The sequence below is a fragment of the Pipistrellus kuhlii genome, unplaced genomic scaffold (assembly GCF_014108245.1).
Source record: "Pipistrellus kuhlii isolate mPipKuh1 unplaced genomic scaffold, mPipKuh1.p scaffold_m20_p_1, whole genome shotgun sequence".
Taxonomy (NCBI): Eukaryota; Metazoa; Chordata; class Mammalia; order Chiroptera; family Vespertilionidae; genus Pipistrellus; species Pipistrellus kuhlii.
In genome coordinates, this window is record NW_023425404.1 from 44,775,515 (window position 1) to 44,789,281 (window position 13,767).

Here is a 13,767-nt window from a genome sequence, read left to right on the forward strand (position 1 = left end):
CCCTCTGTTCCCTGCTAGCCTAGATTCTTAGGAAGGATCATGTAAGGGAACTATAAATGTCTGTTAACTTATGGATACAGACTGTGATGCTAAGAACCTGTATAACTCTTGCAGAATTATTTTATTTCCCTTCTCCTCCCCTGGTCCTTGCTAACCTGTTTGTCTCAGGGACCCAAAGATGAAAGAACATCGCCCTGGGATCTGACAGAACTGGGCTCTAGCCCAAGTGTGGGCTGCCACACTGGCTGTGTGGTATTGGGCAGGCTTCTCATTCTCTTTGAACTGCAGTTTGTTCATATGCCAAAGGATGACACTATTGCTCCCCTAGAAAGATTGTAAGGATCAAGTGAAGTCTTTTGCAAAGCATCTTGCACAGTGGCTCACATTTAGCAGCTGAAAATCAATGTTTGTATAATTTGGAAAAAGCTGGGTTTTCTCTTCCCTAATTTTCAATTTACTTTAAAAAAAAAACACATTTATTAAGAGCTGACTATGCACAAGGCTCAAGGCAAGCACTAAAGACACTAAGATATATTCTACATTCTAAACCGAACATAAATATGAAAGCTATGTGAGGAATGCTATGAAAAAATCTTTAAAAAAAAAAAAAAAAGCACAATAAGGTGAGAATACAATGAAAAGCTATTAATTAGGTACATAATCCAAGTAGATGATTCACCTAATGGCTCTGCTTAATGAACACCAAATGAAGTTTAAATGTGGCTGTTGGCAGCCTAGCAGGAGAGTGGTGTGGCTTTTTGCCCTCCCATATGCCAGAACTGAGGCCACAGCAGCCATAATTACCAGTGATCCTTTTATTCCTCACTGTCCAGAAAAACAGGAGAGATATACATCATGTCAAAGATGGGCATGTAAGATTTGAGACTATTTAATACTAAGCTTAAAACTGGCAAATCTCTGGTCAACTTGGTCAACTAAAATGCCAGGCAGAATAAATTAGTGTGTTGCTTGTCTAGTGTCAGTAACATGGCTAGAACACTCCTGAAGGTGGAACCTTGCCCAGCTTAGACTCTCAGACTGGTAGGAGAATCTACAGGGGTCTTTTCTATTCAGAGTACTCTTCTTGGGCTCGTTTTTGCTCAATTGCTTTATTCTTTTTTGTTTGTTTTTCCAGAAAACGCCATCGTCATTAAAATCCAGGGTTATTTTGAGGCATGGCAAGCTCTCCTTCTCAAACCAGACATCTTCTTTAAGATTTCTTGGCTATACAAAAAATATGAAAAGTCTGTGTAAGTAACACAAGTTTGGAAAATTTATCTGTGATATTGAATTGTTTTTTTATTGTGCCTTTGTTATTGTTTCCCTCTTCAGCAAGTTTTCTGGCCACAAGGGCCTACAAGAGAGATGTTGATGAAGCTGCTGATGTAACACTTTCTACATCAATTTGGCTGATGTGGCTAGACCAAAGAGTAAAAGAAACCTTGGGCCAGGGTGGCTTCTCAGCAAGGGGGCCAAGTGGGAGGTCTGAGAGCTCCATATCTGGAACTAAAACATTGCAGTGTACTTTGAGTTGAACAGAAGGGCTGGATAAACCTGTCATTATCATCTGTCAAAATTGTCTTTGCATATTTAGGGAAAAAATGGAAACATGAAATCCTCTCCTAGTTGTGTTAACTTAATTCAACTTGTAGGAATTGACAGCAGTCTCAAAAGATTTTTTTTCATGATGAACTTCAATAAATTGTATGGGAGTTTTATTTTTTTAATTATATATCTTGTGTATTTAGGGATCCTAGAACCATCATTAAATGGCTTTGCTTTGATCTTACACTAGTCTAGCAAAAAACCTAGACAAATGCCAGTGGCCTTAGTTAATCAATGGTTGTGATTTTTAGTGGAAGTAGCCAGCCACTAAACACTGCCACTTCTAAATCACCAGTGGAAAGCCTGTGGGATTTAAAGGCAGACAGATGTGATTTGTAACCTGTACCTATCACTTAGTAACTAAACGACTTTGGGAAGTTATTTAAAGTATAATAAAACAGAGCCTGCCTTCCAGAGTGGAGATATTATAAGTTAATGAAATCCCATACACAGGTCAATTAACACAGAGCTTGGGCCATAGTAGACAATAAATAAGTTTCTCCTTTCCTATGTTCATTTTAAATTCCCCATCTCTAAAAGTTCTCAAACTTGATTGAAGACCCAACTTTATCCCATTCGTACATTTTTAAGTTCAATAGTATTAGTCTCCAGGAAGGAAACCAACTTGATGTTGCTGTACATATTCTCATATGGTAAATGAGTATCAGATAGAAATTTAATTTCTGCCACTGCCCATTGTGACTTGATAAAGATAAAGGATTCATTCATCACTTCACTGGTGTCAAGTTTGGTGGTAGTTCTTGGTCATTAGTTTGATTTTGGTTTTGGCCAGGAGGCCCACAGAAACTCATTAATGAAACTGTATAACAGTTTCTCTTAGGTTTCTAAAGAAATAACTTAGCTATATATAACATTTGTCAGTGGTTGGTGCACTAGTTTATATCTCCTTTGACGTAGAGCAGTAAAGACCTAGAGAAATCCTATAATTTCCTACCCTCCAGGTCCTTGCAATAAAGCCAATATCTTTATTGGGGTATAATTGATATATTAATTTCATGTGTATAACATAGGGATTTGAGATTATATATATATTTATTGTGGTGGTCACTTTGCAATATATATACATACATATATATATATATATATATATATATATATATATATATATGTATGTATATATATTGCAAAGTGACCACCACAATAAATCTAGTTGACATCCATCACCATATACCAATATAGTTAAAAAAAATTTTCCTTGTGATGAGAATTTTTAGGATCTATTCTCTTGACAACTTTCTTATATGCAATACAGTGTTCTTTATTATTTATAGTCACCATCCTCTACATTACACCCATAGGACTTATGTATTTTATAACTAGAAGTTTGTACCTTTTGACCACCTTCACCTGTCTGGCCTGCCTTCCTAAACCCATCCCCCTGTCTCTGGCAACCACCAGTCTGTTCTCTGTATCTATGAGCTCAAGATTGAGGGGTTGTTTTTAAGATTCCACATATAAGTGATATCATACAGTATTTGTCTTTCTCTATCATGCTAATTCCTTAAAATATATATCTATGGAAAGGATTCTGGACTATATACTCCCATCCTTATTTATTCAATTTTATATGTTTGCTTCTTTTAATTCCCAATATTACAGCAAAATTGTTTTATACTTTTTATTTTGGCAAGTTTAAGGCTTTTCAGTCCCAGAAACATTAATAAGGTGTTTGTATTATATTTACTGTAATACGGAATATTGTTCCCTAAGATTGGACCATACATCCATGAACATATACACTTAAAGACAAAGCCAAGAAAAACAGAATTTAGATCTCAAGGTGGTCTCATTGTTCATCTAGTCTAATCCCTTTACTTTAAAAGAGAGGTAAGGTTCAAAGACTTACAGTAGGTTTTGTAGAAAGAAAACAACCTGGACTAGAACCTGATCCTTTGTCCACGGAGCTCTCCCTCTCCCACACTGTCAAAATGCCTATAATATTTATGCAGCCATTCGTTCAGTCATTATTTATAAGTACTTGTTATGTGGCAGATACTGCCAGGTATGAGGATAAGTATTAAAATTAATGAACAGTCACTTGAATTTACTGTGTAGAACATAAATCTCAAACTCAGTAGTCTTGCAGGCCAGGCAAATAGAAGCAGGCAGGGTGGATATAGGACATCAGCAAATGGAGGTGCCCGTGGCAAACTAGAACGTGCATGTCCGCACTAGAGACAGTCACTGGTTTGGGTTTGGAGTTTTTCATTTATACACTGTGCTGGCCAAATAAGAAATCAGAAAACATGACAGGATTTAGCTTTTGGTACCAGTTTCTAACCCTGAAGTAGAGGTTACAGCCTTTATTTTGCTATCTGTGCCTAAAAACTCTGGTTCCTTAACATGAAATATAATGTATCTGTAATTTAAGGATATTTGTGAAGTAGGTATAAATTCAGTTATTCATAAGCACTGATGGTTTAAATTACAGCAGGTAATTTTATTTAAGTAAATGGCAAATTAATCAATTTTTCTACATGTCTTAACTGAGTACAGAGAGATTATATTTTTACTCTTTTTTTTCCAGCAAGGATATGAAAGATGCCATAGAAATTCTGATAGAAGAAAAAAGACACAGGATTTCCACAGCAGACAAACTGGAAGACTGTATAGATTTTGCCACTGAGTTGATTTTTGCTGAGGTACTGACCTGAACTAACCATAATTTCCACACAACACATGTGTAGGACTATTTTTGTTTCAGTGTGTAAAGGTTTCCTCTTATAATTATGTTACACAGTTCAGCTTCTAAGTATTTGCTTCAACTCTTTTATAATGACCATCTCAAATGGCCCACACATTAGACATTCTAGTGAAACTGACCTTTCAGACTAAAGCTACTGTGTCTGCAAAATACAAAATATGAAAATGGAAGAGTCCAGCCGAAACCGATTTGGCTCAATTGATAGAGCGTCGGCTTGGGGACTGAAGGGACCCGGGTTCGATTCTGGTCAAGGGCATGTACCTTGGTTGCGGGCATATCCCCAGTGGGGTGGGGGGGGTGCAAGAAGCAGCTGATCGATGACTCTCTCTCATTGATGTTTCTAGCTCTCTATCTCTCTCCTTTCCTCTCTGTACAAAAACAATAAAATATATTTTTTTTAAAATAAAAGAATAAAAGAAAAAAAAAGAAAATGGAAGAGTCCAAAGACACTAAATACATAGAAAATTTATTAATAGTTCAGCTGATCAGGAAAAATGTTCATAGTCAATTACTGATATGTAATTTGTATGATTGCACTTTGATGAGGTTGCTGATTTTTGAATGTCACCTCGTTTCCTTTTGTGAAAGTTTTGTTCACTTTTCCAATTTTCCTCCCTTCTTTCAATTATTCAGAAGCGTGGTGACCTGACAAGAGAGAATGTGAACCAGTGTATATTGGAAATGCTGATTGCAGCCCCAGACACCATGTCTGTCTCTGTGTTCTTCATGCTATTCCTCATTACAAAGCACCCTCACATTGAAGAGGCGATAATGAAGGAAATCCAGAGTGTTGTTGGTAAGAATTCATCAAATAAATAATAAGGCTTAGAAAACAATTTCTTCTGAATATCAGCTTATGTCCTGAAAATCTGATGTCAGATAAAATCTTTGTAATAATCTACCCAGAGAACAATAAAGCAAGTCATTTTTGTCTCGCTTTCATTGTGCCAGATAGATTTAAAATATCATTCTTTCTGTGTTTTATTTTATTATAAAAATAATACATGCTCATTGAAAAAAAAATCAAATGATAGAGAGATGTATAAAGTAGAAAGTGACATCCCCTACTTCCTTCCACTCTCCTCTCTAGCCTCATTCCCATTACCTGGGAAAACCACTGTGCATTCTTTTTCTTATGTGCACATAAACATATCTCTATGGTCATAATTGTTTGTATTTTTAAAATTTTATCAAGCACAATTTTTTGCCTACCTTATCAGTGACAAAGGCTTTTGTGGGTTCAATTGGGGAATGGCTATCATTTATAGCAGTGTTTCTGGATTTCAAGCAGTCCATTTGCAAACAAATTTCCAGTTGGTGACAGAAGAGGAGAGACAGGGGAGTGATGGGCTTTCCACTCCCCCAGTCCAGTGGTGCTGGCCTCTCCTCCCTTCACCCATTCCTCTTCTTATGTAAGGGCCCCTGAGGCCCCTGCTCAAGCAACTTCCAACATTACCTCTTCCCTTTTCTGCCCCAGCCTCAGCATCATTCTGCCCACTGCTCCTGACATCATCATCCTTCCACAGAAACGCTATCAGACACTGAGAGAAAACAGAATTCCTTATTTGGAATGTCCTTCACATGGGTAATCATTTTAGGAACATACTCTGACATACGTAGCAAGATATCAATAATGATGTAGACTTTTCTCTCTTGACTTTGCCCAATCCCTGTGAAACAAATTATTTGGTTGTGGAAAGATACTATTTTTTTTTTAATCTCAATGCTGCTTGAAATAGTTGACAAAATTTAAATATGTGAGGGAAGGGGTCTTCAAATGCATGGCTAAAGGTAGAATAGCACCCAGGCTCCAAATCCCAGAATGTCCCCATCAGGTTACAGGCACCATGTCAGATGCAGAGCACAGCGGTGAACAAGCCAGTGTCATCCCTGTACCCCAGGGACTCACAGACTGGTGGGAGACGACTTCAACAAGCAAGCTCAGTGGAGTTAAGAGAGAGGATCATAGGAGGTGTTCAGGGAACAAGTGGAATGGGATGGGAGAATTACTCTTGAGAACATGGCCTTTTATACAATTTCCTTGAGAAGTGAAAAAGAGTTCCTCTGACACTTCAACAGACCTCTGTAAAGCACATGTGTCCGTGTTGCCTCTAGATATACATTCACAGTAATTCCTTCCTAGGGTACGCCTTTGCTTACCTTCTCCGTCATGTTCCCTTTTACCTCTTCATCCTACATGAACACACTCCATAGACCCATTAGAGTACACAAGGAGCAGCATGTGAGGGGCCTGGCTGTTAGAGTTCTCTGACCAAATGAGACCTTTCCTGCGTGGCATAGTTGTACAGGAGACAGGGCTGCCTCAGGACCCTGGTCTATTTTTGATTCGGAAAAAAAAAAAAAAAAGTGGTAGCCCATTTGAGGATACTCTGAAGCTTTATCAATTCTTGGAGTAATTGGAGCTTCTCTGACTAATGTCAGGCCAGTCTGAGACAGTGGGAGCGTCCTTCAATCCCCAGCACACCCAGGGCTGATGTACCCATTTTTTTTGTGTGGTGGGAGGGGGCTTCTTGCCCCATATCACAACAGGTTGTTCTTAATAAGATGAGGAAGAGAGGCCATCAGTGATGTGTTCTGGCAGGTGACTGCACAGTTAACCAGAGGAGAAAATGTCATTGACACTGACTGAAGTCACTGTCTTGCTTTGACCAGAGAGAAGTAAATTTCCTCAAGAATTTTGAGTAGGGAGCAAAACACAAAGCCTACAGACGCCAGGCAGACAAATTTTGGAGCAAATCGGGTAGGTCTACATGAGGCTGCAGAGGGATTGCCACTCTACTTTAGCCCATTGTTGCCATGTAGGAAGGTGAGCCCAGTGTTATCTGGATTTTTAGAAAATCCCACAGCTTTTAAGATAATTGGCTTCAAATATGAATTTTTATAAAACACTCTGGCTGGTTTGCACTAGTATTATAAATATAAAATATTTTCCAACCAATAGCAAACTATTCAGTGGAAGCTATAGAAGTTTTAATGACCATCACATGTTGAAACTAACACTACCTCTTTGTCCTTTTTATCTGCTCCCATAGGTGATAGAGACATAAGAATTGATGATATTCAGAAATTGAAAGTGGTGGAAAACTTCATATATGAGAGCATGCGATATCAGCCTGTTGTGGACTTGGTCATGCGCAAAGCCTTACAGGATGACATCATTGATGGTTACCCTGTAAAAAAGGGGACTAACATTATCCTGAATATTGGAAGAATGCATAGACTTGAGTTTTTCCCCAAGCCTAATGAATTTACTCTTGAAAACTTTGCAAAAAATGTAAGTGCCCTTCCTTAAAACCAAATACACCACTTTTTAAAATGTCAGCTGTTAAATTCTCTCTGGTTCTGTGTTTGCACCATGTACATTTCATTCTGTTTACTTGTTACCCTCTGTATCCTCCCCAGAAACACACATTTTCCCTAGCTTGAATCATGGCTACCACATTTGTCTGCAAGACAAAAATGCTTGGTCTCTAGCTCTGGGAAGTATCTACATGGTGGCCACATAATAGGTCAAAATGTGAAAAAGTCAAGACCTGAATTTGACTAAAACTAGGCAAATTTTGTTTAACCCAACCAACTACTTTTCTATTTAAAGTTACCAGTTTGTTATCATGTAAATTAAGCTACAGCAGTACCTAAACAAAAAAAACAAAACAAAAAGTCCACTTCTGCTTCAGGTGGAAATCAAATGAGACCAAAAGATTTGGTCTTTGCAGTCTGCCTTTGGGTCACCAAATGGCCCCACAAGCACTACTTCCCATTTTAAACAGGACTCGGTAACTAGAAGATTTTCAGCTTTTTCTTTTTCTGTCATTGAAGTACACTGGAGATCTGCTTTCTTCCTGTCAAATTTCAAGCAATGATTTTTTTACCCATATTACCCAGATAGTTCTCTTAGTGCCTTCTTTTTCCATGTGCATATGGTTTTAAAAAAATGATAATCCAGTTCTCTAATTTTTTTCCTATTTCTGTATGAGTGACCCATGTTGACACTTGATCAACAAAACTTATTGGGCACTGGCTGGTGTGGCTCAGTTAGTTAGCATGTCATTCCATGCACCAAAGGGTCACAGCTTCAATTCCCAGTCAAGGCACATACCCAGGGTACAGGTTCCATCCCCAGTTGGGGCATGTGCAGAGGCAGCCGATCAATGTTTCTCACATTGCTGCTTCTTTCTCCTTTTTCCTTCCTCTCTCTCTAAAATGAATAAAAAACATATCCTTGGGTAAGGATTAAGAAAAAGACTTATTGGGAATCTACTATATGACAGGTACTATGTACCTAAGTCCAAATGTGAACAAGACAGATGTGATATCCATTAATTTTTTTTGCATAACTAAAAATATTTAGATACTTGGCACTACTGGGTCAGAAATCTGCATCTTTCCCTTAATGTCATCAAGTTATATGACATTTCACAAAAGTATTCTTTGCTTTGGTGATTTGCAAAACAGTAGTAAAGTTGTGGCCATCTCAGAGAGCTAGTTGAGTAACTAGTATAATAAAATGATTTGCATTGTTTTACCCAGCACATTTACATGAAAATCAAAACTGGGTACTGACCAAGGTTGTGTGTGCAGCACAGGGGGTGAATCATACTAGATGGACAAAGGACCTTACATGGGTTACACTCATTCATCTCAGTGAAGGATCAGTATGGCTCAGACCCCAAACCAGAGCATTCTGATTAACCAATATTTTCAGGGTAAATCAAACAGCGACTATATGATTCTAGCCTTTAAAACTCTTGGCTAATTGTCTGATCATTTTCATAGGTTCCTTACAGGTATTTTCAGCCATTTGGTTTTGGGCCCCGTAGCTGTGCAGGGAAATACATCGCCATGGTGATGATGAAAGTCATCCTGGTTACACTTCTGAGACGATTCCACGTGCAGACACCACCAGGTCAAGTATTTGTTGATAAGATGCAGGTAAAAAATGACTTGGCAGTGCACCCAGATGAGACTCGCAACTTCCTGGATATGATTTTTATCCCAAGAAATTCAGACAAGTGCCTCAAATGCTGAAGAAGATTGGTCAGAACCTACTCTGGAACACTTCTCATCAGTAGTTCACAAGAAAACCATTCATCTTTGCCAGATAGCATCATCCTCATAGTGAACATTTGGTGGTCTATTGCATTATACAGGCATACCTCCTATGGATTGTCAGCAAACTAAGAAACATTGGTCGCCTGATCTTGTCCAAACCAGAGAAACAGAACAAGAGAAAACACAGAGGTCAAGAGTTTGCAGGGGAAATGGTCAGCAAAGAAACTGCAGTCTTCAAGGCCCAATTCCATAACACGTGTTGGGGGGGAAAAAGACCATCAGCAAAACTTACATCTGGCTGCCCATGAGATCTCTACCGCCCTGCCCCAAGAGCAGCTGAATGTCTGGGGCAGAAGCACTCAAATTGATTAGAAAGACCAGGCCAATGTCTGGGTGCCTAGAGCCAAACACACCTACTAGTGTGAATAAGTGTTTGATTTGATTTCATTGGGACTGTAGCACTCATAGTCTTTGGAAAAATATAAATTCAGATTTTACTTTTCTTATGAATTATATTGAATTAACTTATTTATCCACATGTGACTTGTCTGTAGCAAAAGTTAAATAGGAGACTATCCTTTCTCAGTCTCTCAATTCATTCTCCAGCCACTTACCTCTTCTATAATAGATGAAGATTTGGGTAATACAAGGTAACTTACTCAAGTGAAATATATCTGCTACAGGAACAGAAAGTCACTCAATGCATTTCAAATTCAAATGTTTTTTTCATGTGTGTATTGTTTCTTAGCTCCATTAGTATGGCTAACCAAGAGGTAACTTTAAATAATGGCATTCAGTAACTCTACCAGCAGCTCCAATGATTTGGGAGAAGAGAAGTTCTCTAAATCTATTTCTAATTCTATAGCCCAGTGGGTACAAACTTCTATGGAGTGCTACTCCCATTGCATTATCTTTCCCCTTCAATATTTCCCCCCTCTCTTTCTATGACCCCAAAGCCAAGGGCAACAGATTAGTAGAGAATGTGATCAGTGTAGAACCCCTGCAACCATTATTTATCCTACCTCAGATTCAATAGTTGCTGTAGAGATTGAACAATTGTCTAGTTTATTAAATCGCTATATGTAGCCATGGATAAAATGTACACCATGGAAGTAGCTTACTAGAGAGAATCAAATAGATTAGTTAATCTTTAAGTTCCATTTGTGTTATAACATGACCGTTTCAACTGAATGTCATTTAAAAGCTGAAAAATTAAACTCATTTACAAAATGTAAATGTTTGCCATTGAGTCAACCGCCACCGCAACATTTGAATATTCTTTTCATCTACTGTTTGGCAATAGGGCAACACTAAGTATAAAATGAGAATGTAAGCTCCTTTCTTTCTTTTGTAATCCATCCCATATTTACTGTCAAGATCAGTACTGAATATGCACTTGCTCACACGCTCAACTGACCCTAGAAACCAAGTGGAGAAGAGGCAGGTATTCTAAGAATTCAAGAATGGGCATTAGTAAAGAAGGAAATATTTGAACTTAAAATTATTTGAATCATCTATATGGCCCAACATACACATAAATATGCCTATGTGCCTAGTTTTTATTGATTTTTAGAGAGAGAGAAGGGAGAGGGATAGAGAGATAGAAACATCAATGATGATAGAGAATAACTGATTGGCTGTCTCCTGCATGCCCCACACTGGGGATTGAGTCCACAACCCAGTCATGGGCCCTGACCGGGAATCAAACTGTGACCTCCTGGCTCATAGGTTGATGCTCAACCACTGAGCCACACCAGCTGGGCCACCTATTGTAATATATATATATATATATATATATATATATATATATATATATATATATTGTAGCTAAGGCCTATTTCTATCATATACTGTCAAAGTAAAATGGGAGGTTGATATAATTGTGTATAGATAATACTTATACAAAAAAAATATGTTGTCCTCTCACCAATCTGGACCTTAGTAGACTCATCCATAAATATGGATGACAACAGTGGGGCTCTACAGTCATTTCCAATGCTTTGGTTCTGCTATTATTTTATTCATAAGCATAACATTATTTTCCCCTTTGTATCTCACTTTAAGGTCAAACATACAATTTGGCCACTGAACAGTTCAGTGTGCGTCAACTGGTAGACTGTAAGCCCTCAAACACTAATGTGTCTGCATATAGCCCTAACTTAGTGCTGTTGGGGCATGATGAGTACTTTATGCCCTGTTTGAACTTGTGAGCAAGTCAATGGGTTTGCTGAAACAAATAATCCTTTTTTTTTTTTTTTTTTCTGAGAAGTCTTGGTTTCATATTCAAAACAACTGGATCACTAAGAGCTCAATAGTACCTCCATTCCCTGCTGAAATTAACACTTTCCCTGGCCACCAACACTTTCTCTCTGGCATGCTCATCACTTTCCCAAAATGCAGCTTGCTGCTTTTACTATTCAAAAAACAACCAAAAAAGGGGAATGAACTCTCACTTATCAGAAACCCCTGAATTGCTCTGAGCAGAGGACACTGGTTCAGAGGTTTCATGTGCTCTTTTAATCAGAGCTAGTGAAGCTGAAGTGCTCACCCCCTTTTTTACCATCACAGGCTCTTACCTAGATGAGGTGTGGCACTTTCTCCCTGAATCACTTTCCTCAAACTGCCATAATAAGCTGGGAGACTTCAAGTATGAGAAATATATTATTCCACGGTTCTAAAGACCAGAGTCTGAAATCAAGGAACCAGCAGGGCTGCTCTCTCTTGGTACCTCTGGAGGAGACTCTTTCCTATCCAGCTTCTTCTAGGTCTCCTTGGCTTGTAGCCACATCACTCCAACCTCTGCCTCTGTGATCATGATGCCTTCTCCTGTGTGTCTCAAATTTGTCTCTGCCTTTCTTTCATAATAACATTTATCATTTGATTGGGGCCCATTCAGGTAATCTAGGATTCCATTAATTACATCTGCAAAAATCCTTTTTGCAAATAAAGTCTTATTCATAGGTTCCAGGGATTTAGATGTGGGCATATCTTTGGGAAACTATCATTCAGCTAAATACACTCCCCAACCCCAGGACATGATTGGCAGTTCTAATTTTCCAGAGCAGTGTTTACAAAACTTGGATGTACATCTGAGTCATCTGGGCTTTTGTGATACTTGGGAACCTGATTCAATAGGTCTGTGTGATATTCTCCATTTCTCCCAGGTCACACTGATACTGCAATAGGTGGTCCAGGGTGAGCAGAGTTTGCAGCATTGTGGTTCAGAGACTAGCAGCAGCAGCTGGAGCCCCATTAGGATAGAGACTCTTGGGCCTCACCCACACCCACTGAGTCCAAACCTGTACTACAATAAGATTCCCAAGTGCTTTGTTTGCATGTTAAAGTTCAAGTAGCTCTGATGAAACAATGAAATTAGGTGTGTGTGTGTTTTTCCTACTATATGTACCTGCAACCAAGGTATATACCCTTTCCACCAAACTCTGCACCTGCCCTGTGGAGTCTTTAGCCCTGTTAGGGCAGGTCTTCAGTTCTCTGCATAGTGGGAATTTCCCTGGGCCCCTGAGGGGAAGCCCCTAGAAATTAACTCCATTCTTCCTTACATTCAGTTCTATTGTACAAACAGCCACACCCTAAGTGTCAAACCAGGCAGCCACTTCCCCCAAGACTGGGAATACCAACAGAGTAGTTGTGATACACACAGAAGCTACCACTACAAAACAACCACTGCAAAACTTTCCAGGAACCTGGTCATCCTTTCTGCTATAGGGATCAATTAAATGTGCTTTTTCCACTCTTCCGGTGCTCACATCAAACTTTTTACTGTCAAGGAGTCAAACTATTAAATGTGTCCCTTCATGCATCCCAAAGAATGTGTAAAAAAAAAAAAAAAAGTTTCCTACAAAAAAAATCTATTAAGCATCTATCATCATTACTTATATGGCTTCTTTGCTCAGAAAGAGACCCTCCCATGATACTGCTGCCTCTACAGGAGGTACACAATGAAGGTTGAACTTAGTCAACATAGAATTAAATCCTGCCTCCATTAGCAACTGTGTGTCCCGGGACAAGATGCTTAACATCCCAGGGCCTAGTTTTACCCATGTGTGAAAGCAGGTAGGATGTATGATTAGATGGACCTTGAGTATTAGATAGAATTGTGCATGTAAGGGTCAGCACAGGGGCTGCAGTGATGTGGTCAGAGGAAAACATGAAACAACATTGATGAGGTAGGCCAATGCTATGAACTAGATTGTATGCCCCCCAAGTCCATACATTGAAGTCCTAACTCCCAAATTACTATAATTAGAGATAAGATCTTTGCACAAGTAATTAAAGTTAAATGAGATTATAAAATTGTGACTCTAGCCCTGACCAGTTTGACTTAGTAGATTGAGCATCCACCT

At 38.7% G+C, this 13,767-nt stretch overlaps 1 protein-coding gene across 1 annotated transcript in view; it reads left to right on the plus strand.

Moving 5' to 3' along the window:
- Positions 1–9,878, plus strand: part of LOC118721269 (aromatase) — a 32,663-nt gene extending 22,785 nt beyond the window's left edge. The window contains exons 5-9 of the mRNA XM_036442076.2: positions 1,136–1,250; positions 4,154–4,268; positions 4,964–5,126; positions 7,384–7,625; positions 9,128–9,878. Coding sequence (XP_036297969.1) covers positions 1,136–1,250; positions 4,154–4,268; positions 4,964–5,126; positions 7,384–7,625; positions 9,128–9,379 — 887 coding nt within the window. The 3' untranslated portion in view covers positions 9,380–9,878. The remainder of the gene's footprint in view (positions 1–1,135; positions 1,251–4,153; positions 4,269–4,963; positions 5,127–7,383; positions 7,626–9,127) is intronic.
- Positions 9,879–13,767: the final 3,889 nt, after the last annotated feature.